Source organism: Lytechinus pictus, chromosome 5 (assembly GCF_037042905.1).
Source record: "Lytechinus pictus isolate F3 Inbred chromosome 5, Lp3.0, whole genome shotgun sequence".
Classification (NCBI taxonomy): domain Eukaryota; kingdom Metazoa; phylum Echinodermata; class Echinoidea; order Temnopleuroida; family Toxopneustidae; genus Lytechinus; species Lytechinus pictus.
In genome coordinates this window covers 19,961,936-19,978,990 of record NC_087249.1, presented here as the reverse complement: position 1 = coordinate 19,978,990, position 17,055 = coordinate 19,961,936, and the positions used below count along the sequence as shown (strand labels likewise).

General features: G+C 36.2%; 1 protein-coding gene across 2 annotated transcripts in view; it reads left to right on the top strand.

Annotated features, from left to right (window-relative positions):
- The first annotated feature begins 4,225 nt into the window (after positions 1-4,225).
- Positions 4,226-17,055, top strand: part of LOC129262308 (vacuolar protein sorting-associated protein 33B-like) — a 43,464-nt gene continuing 30,634 nt past the window's right edge. The window contains exon 1 of one of the 2 annotated variants that reach the window (XM_054900412.2): positions 4,226-4,389. In XM_054900412.2, the coding sequence (XP_054756387.2) occupies positions 4,279-4,389 (111 nt within the window). In that variant the 5' untranslated portion in view covers positions 4,226-4,278. The remainder of the gene's footprint in view (positions 4,390-17,055) is intronic. The other variant, XR_010293681.1, reaches the window with a different exon arrangement.

The window sequence follows — 17,055 nt, the reverse complement described above, 5'->3', positions numbered from 1 at the left end:
GTATAAAGGCCAATAAAATGTTCATAACACACGGCAGATTGTGCTCAATGCGTCTACTGAACTGGACAATTATGTGTTTTTGTAACTAATAGTATTAATTTTTATGGAACGTTTTTTAGTACTTGCCAATGTCTCTTCAAACATATTTGCATTGCATATTATATATTTTCATATGTTGCTATAAGTTATGGGGGTGGGATCAAATCGATATGTTTGCCCCCAAAATGTTCATTATCATACTTCCATGACTTGTATAACCACCACGAGCCTGATGTGTATTCGTTTATTCATTTCTATTTTATTGTCGGCGCGGGGAGGGGGGGGGGGGGGGCGGGGTGCCGCGCACTTGCTCACCGCAGCTAGCTCTCTTGCGAATTGCTGTGCAAGCTTTTTTTTAAGATTGATTGATTGATTGATTGATTTTATTTGGCAAGTCACCATAACATATATACAGTAGCATTAAAACAACAGGCTTGCACAGGATGACCCACGAAAGCTCGAAAGCTTATTTCCAGTGGGGTCCTCAATATACAGAATTAAGATAATAAAATGTTAAAATTATACTATTTACATATTAAAAAGGAAGAAAAAAAAATCAGAATTTACTATTACCAATAAATAAGATATATAGACAATAAATAAGATATATACAAGAATATAACGAAGAAGAAGAAGAAAAGAAGGAGAAGGAAGAGGAGGAACAGAAGAAGAGAGGGGACGAGGAGTAGAAGGAGACGGAAGAAACTGATAACGAAGGGAAATAAATAAGGAGAAGAACAACAGCATAAACGTGGCGACAATAACAACAAGAAGAGGAGAATAGGAAGAGATAAAAGAAATAGAAAGAATAGAAGAAAGGACATATCGAAGCTTCAATCAAACTATGTAAAATACATAATAATACCTAGTAGAGAAGAGAAAAGAACTAGGTCAGTATTCATGCTAAATCAACCGTACAACATATCATTTGCATCTTCTTTTTGACTCTCAAGTGAAAGATATTCTTTCAATTTCCTCTTAAAATGCAAAAAGTTTCCTCTTTCCTTTATATCATTGGGAAGGGAATTCCAATGTTTTATAGCATTGTAATAAAATGAGTTACCAATACTACCTACCCTTTCTGGTAAGCAAAAATTGAAATGGCTGTTTCTTGTATTATAGTTATGTATTTCGGTAACTAGATTAAAGTTTGATCCAATGTAATGATTCGATCTATTGTGAAAGATTTTATGCACGTGGTGCAAAATAAGCTGTTTTGATCTTTTGTTGACTTCAAGAAAACCTGCTCCAGAGAGTTCGGTGTAGCCATCATGGGTTCTGGGACCAGAACAGCTAATGAATCTAACCATTTTATTCTGTATAATTTTCAACTTCTTTTTATCGAGTTCGCTTATGCCACTAAACCAAGCAGGGTTGGCATAGTCAAATAAACTCTGAATAAGAGCAAAACAGAGAATACGCCTTGCTTTTTGATCCATACAACTTTGATACCTGTACAAAAATTTCAAACGGGCATTCGCCCTTTTTACGATTGATTCTACTAAAGATGAAAATGAAAGGGAGCTAGTCAACTCAATGCCTAAATACTTTACAGATTCTTTCCTATGAATTATCTTATTATTGTATGATACTTCAAATTCAAATGAAGTTTTATGATTACTTTTAGAACAAAACAGAATGCTTTCGGTTTTGCCTAAGTGTAACGATAATCTATTATCAGTCATCCAATCGACACATGTAGACAGCTGTTCGCTAAGTTTTTCCTCAACAAATTTTGGGTTGGCATTTGAACAAAGTAGTACGCTATCATCTGCATACAATAATAATTTACAGTCAGCTTTTAAACAAATAGACATGTCATTGATATAAGTTGAAAATAGGATTGGGCCTAAAATACTTCCCTGTGGAACTCCACACGTTATAGGCATAATTTTGGAACAAATATCGCGAATAGCCACTACTTGATGTCGATTCGACAAGTAGGATTTGAACCATGCTACAGTAGCCTGGTTAAAACCCATTATTTGTATTTTTTTCAATAAGATGCCGTGATTAACTGTATCAAATGCTTTTTGAAGATCTAGGAGTACCATCCCAACGAATTGTCCCTTAGACATATTTGTTCTCAGATAATCAGTCAAGTGAATAAGGCATGTCTCAGTCGAATAGTCATGTCGAAAACCTGACTGATATTCGTAAATCATATCATTTTCTTTAAAATATTTTTCGATCTGAACACATACCGCCTTTTCTAGAATTTTGGATACTATGCTTAAAACACTGATAGGTCTATAGTTTTCAACAGCAGTTTTATCTTTCTTCTTATGAATAAGAGTTACTTTTGCAATTTTCATATCCTCTGGGAAAGTGCTAGTAAAGATAGATAGATTTATTAAGAAATTTAATGGTTTGTACAAACTCTTTGCTCCTTCTTTTAGAAATTTAGCAGGTATCAAATCTAACCCAGTGCTTTTTGATACATTTAATTTACGTAACTCATTAAAAATGAATTGATCACTAACAGGTAATAATTCAAATTTATCTTGGCTTATACCCTTTTTTTCATAAAATTTACGAATGTTTTCACTGTCTGCACTGAAAATGTCTTTGCAAGATGGAAGTTTATCTACCAACGTAGCTGCGACATTTGTAAAATAGGAATTGAATTCATTGGAAATAGTTATCTTATCATGACATAATTCTCCGTCAATTGAAACGACTAATTCTTGGTCCTTTCCATTTTTCTTTTTTAATCCCAAACTTTTTAGATTCTGCCAAAGTCTTTTAGAATCATTTTTATTTTCTTCTATTTTATTTTGTAGGTATTCTATTTTTATTGTATTCTCTCAAATCAAAATACACTTTCACATTTCATAAACAGGTTGTACGAATTATTTGAAACATGATAAATCCATATTCCATATAATTATACAAATTACATCTAACTTCAAAGATACCGGAAATTAATACTGACAATTATGCATTTAACAATTACTAAATGAAATATTAACATGATGATCAGGTATAGAGCACCCTCCCAGGCCTTTATGCCTCCTGCCTATACTCTACATGGAAGGGACACCAATTCTCCGCATTATGCTTTTTCTCTGCAAGAAAAAATGAGAAACACATGTGGGTTTTTTGTGTGGTTTTGTCTCTCGCTCTATATGTACCTCTGCCTCTCTCTCCCTATATATATTCCTTTGATTTAGATTTTCTCCATTTCCTTAAATAGAGACATCACGCCTCTATCTAAAGCCAGCCTTTTTTATTCTTCTTTTAACTTTCCTTGTAATTTCATCCATGGTTATGAGTGCGCTCCCTTTGAAGATTATTATCATTTATTTATTTATTTGTTTATTTTTTTAAAAATAATACAAAATGATTGACTAAATGACGTTCCTTTCCTTCATCCTTTAATTCTACACCTATACAAACATTTCCTCCCAGCTTAAATTACAAATAGATATAAAACCCGTGGTATCTCCTTACAATTATTCCAAACCAAACAAGCATATTCATATTCCAAAAATAGATGGCGATATGTTTCCTCTTTTTTTTTTACAATAACAACAAATTTTATTTTCTCAGCGAGATTTTAAAACGGAAAAGTGGTGATTTTTATTGCCGTGCAAAATTGAAGTCGGCTTAATCTGCTGTTCAACATTGTCTTGGTCTCATAAAAATGTGTTCAATCTTTTCATTAGAAAAACTATATATTTTTTTTTTTTACTTTTCGAAAACATCAGGTATTGAGAAGTTACATTTCATAACATTTACATAAACATTTTTAGATCATCTATTGATAAAATTCTTTTTCCAGATATAGGCCTAAACGATATTTCTTCCCTAGCCTCTTGTTATCTGTTTTCATGAATTTTTTCCAGCTGACTGGAATAGTTTTCTGAATTTTCTCTATCAAATGAAAATATCATTTATGTTTAATCCCTGTCTTTTTAAGTATGAAAATGATCTTAAATTTCCATCATAATCCATAACAAATTCCAATCTGTAAATATTTCTTTTTCATATTATAATTTTTTGTCAAATATGCATTTCCCTTCAATTAAATTTATTGTTTAAAAATATCTCATCTCCTTTAAAGGTTTCAGATTTAAATCGAAAGTCGTTCGTATCCATCCATACTTCTAACAAGTCTATATAAAATTGCGGCCATAGAGATATTGCTGCAATATCTCCAATCTAATATCTCGTTCTCGACTCGACTCGCGATCGATCGATCGCTCATACATAGTACATCAGCTGAGCTGTTTCAGGATGGCGACTTCCACGGGCAGCAATGGGGCTACGCCTTCCGCGAGCAGGATGCCTGATTTCTCAATTTTGAAGCAGTTATCGAGAGAACATTTAGGTCACCTTCTTGAGTCAGTAAGTTTGATTTTTGTATTCATTTTATTCGACGTAAAGACGGATAGAAGCTCGACTGAAAAGTAAACAAATATTAACCGAATAAAGTTTGTTTAGGCTGTAACACCAGTTGCAGTGAATGGGACTGTAGTAAAAATTAGTACAGGGCCTATAATATGGCAGTGTATCCTGTATTACCGGACACTGGCTTTATTTCAGTGCTTTAAAAATGACAACTAGAGGAAATACAATCAAGAAAAATTTGCACTTGCTATTCCAAATATAAAAATTATGAATATGACAAAATTATTTTACGACGAGAAGTAGGGCCTACTCTTGTGCAATGAACTCCCACTGAGTCCCAGATGCAGTCACCGAGTGTGAGGTAATAGTCCAGGAAAAATAACTGATTTTGGGGGTCAACCGCAAACAAATTGCAATAGAATTTATTTTACCACAATGCATTTCCCTGAAGTCCCCAAAATGACATACTAAAAGTCCAGAAAAATCCCAGTAGTGGAAAGACGTCTAATTTGCATAAATCCAAAATGGCCGCCAAATTTTCAGAAAATTTGAATTTTCGTTCATAGATTTTGACATGAACATGTAATTGCCACAAAATTAGTGTCATATGAAAGAGAAATAAATTTCCTACAATTTGGTACTACGTATAGGGGATAAAAAGATAGTTTGGCTGAGATTTTTTAGTAGAAAACTGCATTTTTGTCATTTTTTCCCAAAAATTGAAAATTTTGGAAATACGTGATTTTACATAAATCTGAGAAAAATTAAGCAATTACCTCGAAATGTTTTAGAAAACTTTATTGATATACTATTATCATGTGGATGCAATTCTAAATTGGTGTCATTCTTTTTAACAAATTTATAAGGTATCAAAGTTGAATATTCAAATTTTACAAATATCGTTTTTGTATGCATTTTCGTAGACTAATATGTATAACGTGTACAGTACAGTAGTGAAAGATTGTATGCATTTATCTGCGCTTTTTAACCACTTAGTTAAGATTAGGCTTTTCTTTATCAGCTACATAAAAAGGCTGGTACATTGACGCCCACCCCTCTCAGGGGGCTGTCAAAGTCACGCCCGCTGGCTATACCATGCTGTACAGTGTGTATCAAAATAAACGCAACCACATTTCATTCCAAATTTGTGAAAAATTTGTTAGTTTTAAAGTCCAGGAAAAATTACTGATTTAGGGGGTCAACCTCAAACAAATTGCACAATAATTTTTGTACTGCAATGCATTTCCTTGAGGTCCCCAAATTATCTACTAAAAGTGTTTTTAAAATCCATGTAGTGGAAATACGTCTTATTTGCATAAATCCAAAATGGCGGCCATCGCAAGAATTTTCAGTAATGTTTACTTATAGTAGTACAAACACTTGTCTGATCATAGCACTTTGAAAAGTTATGATTAAAGCAATTAACTTTCACCAGTGTTATATCTTACCATAGGCTTTGTCTTGAAATTAGGATGCAAGTCAGATTTGGTCTCTGCTTACCTCTAGAGGTCAATGACCTCAAGGTCAACGACCTCAAAATATAAGAAAATTAATGTTTTGCATCATTAGCTCATGATAAATGTAATAATAATGCACACACAATTATTATTCAATATTGACTTTCAAGGTAACCTGATATTCTGGAAAGAATTTTGTGTATTATAAATGTTGACCTTTGACCCTGGAGCAATGGAAAAGGTCAATTACCTTAACATATTACAATATTGATACTTAGCATCAGTGGTTTATGATAAACAGGCCTCTTGTGAAAAAAATACAATACAATTTATTTCAGCACAATGCATTTCCATGAAGTCTCCAAAATGGCATACTAAGAGTCCAGAAAAAATCCATGTAGTGGAAAGACATCTAGTTTTTGCATAAATCCAAAATGGGGGCCATCGTGAGAATTTTTCATTTTTACAAATAATGGTAAAAACACTGGTCTGATCATACCACTTAAAAAATAATGACAAAAGCATTTTACTTTCACCATAGGCTCCATTTTAAAATTCCAATGCAATTCAGATTTGACCTCTCCTGACCTCTTGAGGACAATGACCTTAAGGCCAATGACTTAAAATATTGATGTTTTGCATCCAGAGTTCTTGATTAGCATCATGTTATATCAACTTGTGTTTGAAATTTGAGGATCTCTAAAGAAATTTGACCTTAAATGTAAAAATATTGGTACTCGGCATCACTGGTTGATACGATAATGTTTTGAGGTAATTGACTTTTCACTTTCCTCAGTAGTCAAAATGTTGAGATCTGCAATCTTTACCCAAATGGTCTGTTTAAAATAACAAAACTATATCATATGTATAGTTGTAAGTTTGTAACTTTAGGGGCACGTTTCATAAAGAGTAACTTTGCCATTATGGCAACTACCATGGCATTAGGGTTCAGCAGCCAATCAAAATCAAGGTTACCATGGTAGTTGTCATAATGGCAACGTTACAACATTTGTAACTCTTTATGAAACGGGTCCCAGGTCTTTTTTGGCTAGTACATTCCTGACTGAGGTTAGAGCATTGGGAAGTATTGAAATGTTATCTGAAATGCCTCAATTATTTTTTTTGCACTTATCATCTATGTATACTTCCCGAGAGACTTGCAAGTTTTCCCATCTAGATTGTAACCTGGTGTAGTTGCTCATTAGAAGGGAGATGCAGCTTACCACGATGCTGGTTGGCAATGCACTTCTCTTCCCATAACTTGCATAATGGTGACTCTGTCAGTGGTTGGACAGAATTAAAAATATGTTTCCTAGATTTTAGGCTTTTTCAGCTAGTTTGGCATCATAGATTTGATGGACGCTATATCTTCGCTGAGAGCTCTGTGGTATAGCTACTGGTCTGCGTATATCAGATGGGCAATACCTGACAGGAAATACAGACCCTTCACATTGTTTTGGCTTTAGATAGTTTGTGATAGTCTCACAAGTGTTGTCTAGAGGTACAGTAGATGTGTCCAAGACAGCACATGCAAACTCTGTAGCAGAGTATTGGTGGAGGAGTTTGTCAGTTCCGGAGAAGGTTATTATGGATCCTCACTTTCCACCTTCACTCTAAATGTGACTGATCAAGGTTGACACCAAGATATATTGCATGGTCGCAGTGCTGGAATGGAATTAAAACCATAGGTTGTTTTGAGTTTCCTCAAAGCATGAGGATTGTGTGGAAGAAAAAAGCTAACCTTGGTCTTTGGGTTTGAAGACTGGACTCAAGCAAGAACACTACCCTGAGAGAGTCAGTTCTTTTGAATTCTTTACCTGCTGGTCTTCCTGTTGAGCTCCATAAAGAGATGTCTGTTTTCTAGTAGAAGTTTGATGACTTTGGTCAGATGAATGTCATCAATGATTTGTATAGTTGTATGAGTAGACCACAGTATCAGATGCAGCTGCTAATTCAACAAAATTCTCTACACCCGTTAGTTAGTTACCGTATCAAGTCGGAAGTCCTCAGTGAACTGAGTCTGGTTGAGAACCTAGCCTGTATATTATTTCCAAAGTTAAAAACCAGCCTGGTTAGGAATATGATATGTTGTTCTATAATGGGACCATTTTTTTGGGATGAGATGCTCAAGTAGCTTGTAGAGATATCAGAAAAGGGTGATTGGCCTGTAGCTTTTAGGCACATTTGGATCTTTCCCAGGTTTGAGGAATTACTTCAGCCTTCCTCAAAATTTCTGGGAGATAGGACTGCGTAGCACATTGTTAAACAGGCTGACAAGCTATTCTGAAGTATGGAAGCTTAAGATGTTCATATAATCATCTCGTCATGTCTACATATCTAAAGGAAAAGAGATAAGATGACGAAATCTCGGATCTCGTCATGTCTACATCCTGTGTGAGAGATGATCAGATGGCAAGATCTTGGATCTCGTCATGTCTACATCCTGTGGGAGGGATGACCAGATGACATGATCTGTGATCTCATCATGTCAACATCTTTTAGAAGAGATGACCAGATCTGTGATCTCGTCATGTCTACATCTTTTAGAAAAGATGATCAGATGGCAAGATATTGGATCTCGTCATGTCTACATCTTTTAGAAAAGATGATCAGATGGCAAGATCTTGGATCTCGTCATGTCTACATCCTGTAAGAGAGATGATCGATGACAAGATCTGGGATCTCGTCATGTCTGCAACTCTTAGGGAAAAGGATAAGATGACAATATCTTAGATCTGATCATCTCTCCCACAGGATGTAAAAAATGACGCGATCCAAGATCTTGCCATCTGATCATCTCTCACACAGGATGTAGACATGACGAAATCTAAGATATTGCCATCTTATCCTTTTCCGTATACAGACATGACGAGAAGTCGGAGATGATTAAATGAACATCTGGGCGGCAGATCAAAATGTTTCATTTACTCAGAGTGGTGTCACCGAAGCGTGCTGCCTTTCCCTTTTTTTTTTTTTTTTCAATATCCAGGTGAAGTCTCCATTGGACTGGTCCCATGGAAGATATCTACATAGTAAACTAGTTAAGTTTAATATTCTAAATGAATTGACGTTTGAAAGTTTCAGGGTCAAAGGTCACAACTGTTAATACTCGCAAATTTTCTCATTTATCAAGGGGCCTTATAAGTTAACAAATTGTTTTGATGCAAAACATAAATTTTTATGATATCCCGACTTCAATTATCATTGCCTCTAGAGTTCAGCACAGGTCAATTCTAAATTGCATACGATTTTTAGAATGAAACCTAGATGATAAAATATAACAGTGATGAAAGTTTACGCTTTAATCATATTCTTAGTGTTATGATCACACCAGTATTTGTACTACTACGATTAATCATTTTGGATCACTTTTGATGCCAATATGACGCTTTTTCACCATTATGATTTTTCTGGACTTTTGGTATATCATTTTAGAGACTTCATGGAGATGCAATGTGTTGAAAGAAATAGTATTACAATTTTTACACATTGAGGCCTGTTTATCATATATGCTTAGCGTCAATATTCCAAAATGTTAAGGCCATTGACCTTTTCTAGCTCTCCAGTTTTCAAAGGTCAAAGCTTATAACCCATCAAATTATTTCTAAAATACCAGAATACCTCGGAAGTCAATATTGAATAATTTTGTTTTCATTATTACTATTTTTATTATGAGCTAATCATGCTAAACATAATTTTTTTATATTTTGAGGTCATTGACCTTAAGGTATTTGACCTCTAGAGATCAGCGGAGGTCAAATTGGACTTGCATCCAATTTTTTAAATGAAGCATATGGTAAGATATAGCACTGGTGAAAGTTCAATGCTTCAATAATAATTTTTAAAAGTGCTATGATCAGACCAGTGCTTGTACTAATAATCATGAAAAGTTTTCATGATGGTCGCCATTTTGGATTTATGCAAATTAGATGTCTTTCCACTACATGGATTTTTCTGGACTTTTAGTATTTCATTTTGGCAACTTCATGGAAATACATCGTGCTCAAATAATTGCAATTTTTACACTAGAAGCCTGTTCATAAGTCGGAGATGCTACTTGTCAATATTCTAAGATGTTAAGGTCATTGACCTTTTCCAGCTCTCCAAGGTCAAAGGTCAAGATTTATGACCCACCAAATTCTTTCTAAAATATCAAGATACCTTGAAAGTCAATATTGAATCATTTTGTTTTCATTATAACCATATTTATTATGTATTAATGATGCAAAGCATCAATTTTTTGATATTTAGAGGTCATTGACCTTAAGTTCATTGACCTCTAGAGGTCAGCGGAGGTCAAATATGACTTGTCTTCTGATTTCAAAATGAAGTCTATGGTAAGATATAACACTGGTAAAAGTTTCATGCTTTTATCATAATTTTTGAAAGTGCTATGATCAGAACAATGTTTGTACTACAATCAATAACCATCAAAAATTCTTACGGTAGCCGCCATTTTGGATTTATGCAAATTAGACATCTTTCCACTACGTGGATTTTTCTGGACTTTTAGTATGTCATTTTGGTGACTTCATGGAAATGCATCGTGCTCAAATTAATTGTATTGCAATTTTTACACTAGGAGCTTGTTCATAAATCACAGATGCTACTTGTCAATATTCTAAGATGTTAAGGTCATTGACCTTTTCCAGCTCTCCAGGGACAAAGGTCAAGACTTAAAACCCACCAAATTCTTTCTAAAATATTAAGATAACTTGAAAGTCAATATTGAATCATTTTGTTTTCATTATAACCATATTTATTATGTATTAATGATGCAAAGCATCAATTTTCTTATATTTAGAGGTCATTGACCTTAAGGTCATTGACCTCTAGAGGTCAGCAGAGGTCAAATATGACTTGTATTCTGATTTTAAAATGAAGCCTATGGTAAGATATAACACTGGTAAAAGTTTCATGCTTTTATCATAATTTTTGAAAGTGCTATGATCAGAACAATGTTTGTACTACTATCAATAATCATCAAAAATTCTTACGGTAGCCGCCATTTTGGATTTATGCAAATTAGACATCTTTCCACTAAATGGATTTTTCTGGACTTTTAGTATGTCATTTTTGGGACTTCATGGAAATGCATTGCGTTGAAAAAAATTCTATTGCAATTTGTTTGCGGTCAAACCTTATTTTTCCTGGACTATAAACTGGACGCACCTCCAATCCAACTATTAGTATTACTAACCAAGAAGATCAGCTGAGGCATACTTTGGAGTCTTCTATATGCCCCACCGTAGACTTGCAGATGTCCAGCAACTAGATGAGTCCCTCAGGAGATTTAATGGAAAGCAAAACAAAACCATTGCAGGGTGCGACATAAGCGCTTGCCCGATTGCCCGGGGCAAGTAAAGACTAAAGTAAGAGTCGGGCAAGTGTTTTGAAGCAAAGACAAAAACTGCTTGCCCGAATCGGGCAAGCAAAATTCTCATTGTGAAATGAATTTTTTCAAAGTTTTCCCATATTTCACAAGCAAAAATACAAAAGAGAGAGAGAAAAAACAAAGTGAACAACTTCCCTCAATTCATATTGCAAGCTGGTAATTGCGCTATTTTCTTAAATCTACACACAAAGACACACACACAAAGTCAGCATACAAACATTTACTAGCCGGTGGACATGGCCGGGGCCTCTCGCCTGTGTGTGGCAGGCATGCAGGCTGTGCTTACCTGCACTCCGGACCTGCACATCCCCGATCAATCAGAGTCAACAATCTCACATGAAAAATATTTTTTCCACCAAAATAATCACAAAATCGGCGGGAATTTGTTATAATTATATTGATTCTCATATCACTGATTTGGTGATGTGATCAGAGGAGCAAGTTATTGAGTTTTCAGCTTTCGTTTTGAGTCTTGAGATCGGTGTGAACTTGTAACTGTGTGTGTGTGATGCCGTGATGATTCACCTAATTTTCAAGTTTGACAAGGTTTCACTTTGAATTTCTTTTTTTTTATTCTAAAACATTTTAGTTTTCTATCAGTTTTAAGATATATATATAAAAACATATCTGTAAATTTTTTTTTAGATGATTGGATGTTTTTTTGAAGTATGAACTTTCTTTCCTCTCTTTCTTTCTTCCTTTCTTTCTTCCTTCCTTCCTTTCTTTCTTTCTTTGTTTCTTCCTTCCTTCCTTCCGTCCTTTCTTTCTTTTTTTTTCTTTTCAATCCAATTCATCCTTTCTTCTATCCTTTCTGCTGGCCTTTTTTGTTCCATCTATCTTTGTTTTCAATCTTTCCCTGCTTTCTTTCCTGATCCTCTCTCTCTCTCTGTTCATTTTTCTTTCCTTCCTTTTCATACTTTAATTCCTTTTTTTTTTCTTAATTTCCTTCTTTCTTTCCTAAAATTTTTGTTTGCTCCCTTCTCTCTTCCTCTCGTTCTTTTTGTTCTTTCTTTCTGTCATCCCTTCTTTCTTCTCTCCTTCCATCCTTTTCTTTCTTCAGTTCTCTCTTGGTTTCATTCTTTTTTCCTTTTCTTTTCCCTTATTCTTTCTTTCCTTCCTGATTTTCCTTTTTCTCTAATTATTTTTTTCTTTCCATTCCTTCTTTCTTTATCCTTTCTTCTATCCTTCCTGAATTCCTTTTTTCATTCCATTTATCTTTATTTCCTAGCTGTCCTTCCTTTGATTCTGTGTTCATTTATTTTCTTCATTCATTATTTCTTATTTCCCTCATTGTTTTTCATGTTTTTCTTTTTATTCCTTCATTCTTTCTTTCCTTGAGATTTTCTTTTTGCTTCCTTCTCCCTTCCTCTCTTTTTGTTCTCTTTCCTTCTTCCATTATTTTTTTTTTCATTCTCTCTCCCCTTCATTCTTTCCTTCCTCTTTTTCATCCTTTCTTTCATTCTTTCCTTCAATGTTACTTCCTTCCTCCCTGTTTTTCATAATTATTTCTTTCTTTCAAAAAATGAAGGAAACCTTTTTCTTTCCTAATTTTTTCTTACTTTCTTTTTCTTTTTTGCTTTCATTCTTTCTTTCACACATTAATTCATCTTCCATTTCTTTCTTTTTCTTCACTTTCTTTCTTTCTTTATTTCAAAGAATGAAGGAAACATTTTTTTCATTCCTTAATTCTTTCTTTCATCCTGATTTATCCTCTCTCTCTTTTCATTTTTTCCCATTTTCTTTACTTCATTTTTCCATATTTCTTCTCTGTTCTCTTTTCTTTCCTTTTTTCTCTCTCCTTTATTCTTTATTTATTTCCTTCCTTCTTTCTTTCTTTCTTTCTTTCTTTGTATTCAGTATTATTTTCAGTGATTCTCTTTTTTATTTTGTGCCATTGACATATACAAAAGTACATGAAAATATTTGATAGAGGAAATTAATCATATGGCATATTGACACTAATGTCAGTCATGGCAGGCAAATACAAGGTACATAGGCCAGTTCATGTTTAAAAGAGAGGAAAAAAGCAATGGTATATAAACCTGCACTTCTTTCTTTTGGAGCGGTAAAAACGTTTTGAAAGAGATTTTCCGGGCAAGTGAAATATATTTTCGGGCAAGTATTTTCCAACTATTTAGGAATTCACTTGCCCGACTGGGCAAGTGCTTCAAAAAAGTTATGTAGCACCCTGCATTGTGGTAGCAGGTGACTTCAACTGCCCAGATATAGATTGGCAAACTCGCACCCTATGTCAGAACGCACAAGACAGGGAAGTTCAACAGGCTGTGATTGATCTCTCGTTGGAACATGGGCTAGTTCAAGTACACAGCCAAGCAACACGGCTTGGAAACATCCTGGACATTGTGCTCACAAACAACCCAGCACAAGTGATATCATCTGATAGCATCCATCAGTAGAGGCGCACGACCAATATGGGAGACTCTCTCCAATAAGGGAGACAATCTCTCATATTGGAGACTTGCTTTGCAAAAGAACAAAAGAAACAACACCAACAAAAGCATGATTTTTTCCACCCCAAATTTTGTCCCACTGAGGTCAGAAGCCCATTTGTTTTGTGTGTGGATGACAACAAAAATCCTTATAAAAACAAAAGTGGACGGTGAATTTTTAAAGTAGACGGTGAAAAGGGATAATTTTTCATGAGGAATCTGCTTATCACATTTTTATTTGCTTCCAAGTTAATCCTTTTGCAGCAAATATAAACAAAGAAAATTGGTCTCCCAAACTGGAGACTGTCTCTGAAATTGGATACCCAAATTCTTTATAAAAGTCTCTGATATTGGAGATAATCTCTCTCATGGGAGACAGTCTCCCATATTGGCCGTGCGCCTCTACTGTCCATAGAATCAGCGATCATGCCCTGGTGGTCACAGACTTCGACATAAAACTAGTCGTTGTCAAGACACCACGGAGGAAAATCTACAAGTACTCGTATGCAGATTTGGATGACGTCAGGAAGGATGTAACCGAACTCTCTGAAAGGGTCATCGAAAGAAAGAGGCAAGGAACCAATGTACAAGATCTATGGAACATGCTGCGAGACACTTTGCTGAACATCATCGAGCAAAAGATCCCATCAAAGTCGAGCAGCAGCAGACAATCTCTTCCCTGGTTCAACCACAAGCTGAAATGGATGGTGAAGAGGAAGACCAGAATGTACAAGAGAGCGAAACAGTCGAACTCCTGGGATGACTACAAAGCCTTTCAGCGCTTGAGTAGACAAGAGTTCAGGAGGGCTGAAAGAGACTACCTCACTTCCTCCATCATTGATGAACTCAAAACCAACAAGAACCCTAAACCTTTCTGGAGGTACATCAAGGCAAAGAGGAATGAAAGGAATGGAGTCCCGCCTCTTATGCAGGATGGAAAGTTGGTAAAGGAAAGCAAGACAAAAGCAACTACCCTCTTGGAACAGTTTACATCAGTGTTTACAAGAGACCAGTCAAGCTGCATGCCTAAAATCAACAAGAGTTTTGACTGCTCCCTTCCTCCTTTACAGATCACAGTTGATGGAGTTCATAAGCTACTACAGAATGTTAAAGGGATCGTTTAACTTTGTGAGCAGCTGATTTAAAAAATTCTCAAACTGAGTTGAAACGTGCGTATGAGTGCCTGTATTTGTCCTAAAAAACCCTGAAACAGACCACAATATAGGATGAAAAACTCTAATTTAGATACAAGTAGCAATTTATTAGCCTGATTTTGAGAACCGTCTAGTAGACGGGTGCAGCTTATGACCAGTTTTCTCCAATTCAAAAAGTCCGTTGGCTATTTTGACTGCCTTCTGTTGTGTGTATCTCCTATACACACACTATTAGCTGCACTGTACATTCAGCGTATACCTTGTACACATTGTATGTAGGTCATGCTGTGTTCATCTAGAATTAATGTGTTGTGGTGCACAGATTTCCTGTATACACATAGTCATTGAAACCAACTCCCAATTATTTCAAACTTTGGTTTACATCTCCAAGGTTTTAAAATTGATCCTGTAAATATAATACTTTGAAACTTTTGGGATGGTATTTTTACACTATAAGCCTAATGTTTAGCCCATTTTCAGGAACCAAAAGGAGAATTTTTTAAATCAGAACAAAGTGAAATGATCACTTTAACATCCATAAAGCTTGTGGACCAGATAACATCCCTAACATCATCCTGAGACAGTGTGCTCCTGATCTTGCACCAGCATTGAGTGAGATATTTCAGCTCTCTCTAGACACTGGGACACTTCCTCATGACTGGATACAAGCTAACGTCACACCAGCTTTCAAGAGTGGGAATGTCCACCAGTCGGTAAACTACCGCCCTATCTCACTTACATCAGTCACCTGTAAGCTCTTGGAACACATCTGCAAACACCTCCTCGATTACATGGAAGACAACAACATCCTAACTTCCCTAAACCATGGTTTTAGGTCAGGATTCTCGACTGAAACCCAGCTCATCACTGCCCTCCATGACCTACTGAGAGCCAATGATGAAAGGAAGCAATCTGACATCATAGTACTGGACTTCTCGAAGGCTTTCGATAAGGTGCCCCATGAGAAACTCCTACACAAACTTGCTTCCTTTGGAATCGCAGGCTCTACCCACACATGGCTCAGGAACTGTTTGACTTAACGTCACATGAGGGTTGTTGTCGATGGAGAGAGCTCTCATAGTGCGCATGTATAATCTGGCGTACCGCAGGGGACAGTGCTCGGTTCCCCGATGTTCCCGTGCTACGCGAATGATCTGCCAGACGCTGTGAAGTCACAAGTAAGACTGTTCGCGGATGACTGCCTCCTGTATTGTCAGATCAGTAAGCAGCAAGACCACCATATCCTTCAAAGTGACCACACAGCGTTGGATTCTTGGGCACAGAAATGGGGTATGTGCTTCAATGCAAAGAAGTGTTACACCATGATTATCGGCAGCAAGTCGTCCTTCTTTTACCAACTAGGTGACCACATCCTGCAGCATATCCAAGATACACGCTACCTCGGAGTTACCATCTCAGAGGACCTCAAGTGGGAGAAGCATGTTGCAAAGACTACCCAGAAGGCAAACTGGGTCTTATCCCTCCTTCTTCGGAATCTCCACTTCCCTGCTGACGTCGAACGGACAGCCTATACTGCACTCGTAAGATCCCTCCTCAAGTATGGTGCAGTAGTATGGGATCCATACCTGCAAAAGGACACAAACAGACTCGAAAGTGTCCAAAGGAGAGCAGTTCGCTTCATTACAGGGAACTATGTGTCTAGAGATGAGGGTTTCATCACAAACAAGCTAGCAGAACTACATCTCCCAAGCCTGAAGGAAAGAAGAAGGAACCTCAAACTCACCCTCTTCTTCAAAGTGGTCGGGGGGTTGGTGCCAGCTCTCCCAATCCAAAATTTTGCTCAACCTATAAAATCCAAACGACGTATCCGTGCCAAACAATTTGAAAACTGTGACACTACAAATATTATAGACAGGCAAGTGACAAATAATAACAAGTGCTACAATCCAATCAGAGCACGAACTGAACAATACAGGAACTTGTTCTTCCCATCCAGTATCATTGAGTGGAGTAACCTGAGTGACGCTGTCATCAACTCAACATCGACAAGCTCATTCAAGAAGGCCATTGACAGAACCTTCTAATCCTCACTCCGCCCTCTCTCTCGAAGCGTTTATGCCCTGGAGGGCCCTGCATCGTATACATCCAGATACTAGACTCTATCTACCAACCATTGTCTTTGCATCGCACTTGCCGCATCCCCCTCCACAAAAAACAATTATTTTTGTGTGTGACAAATTACATCA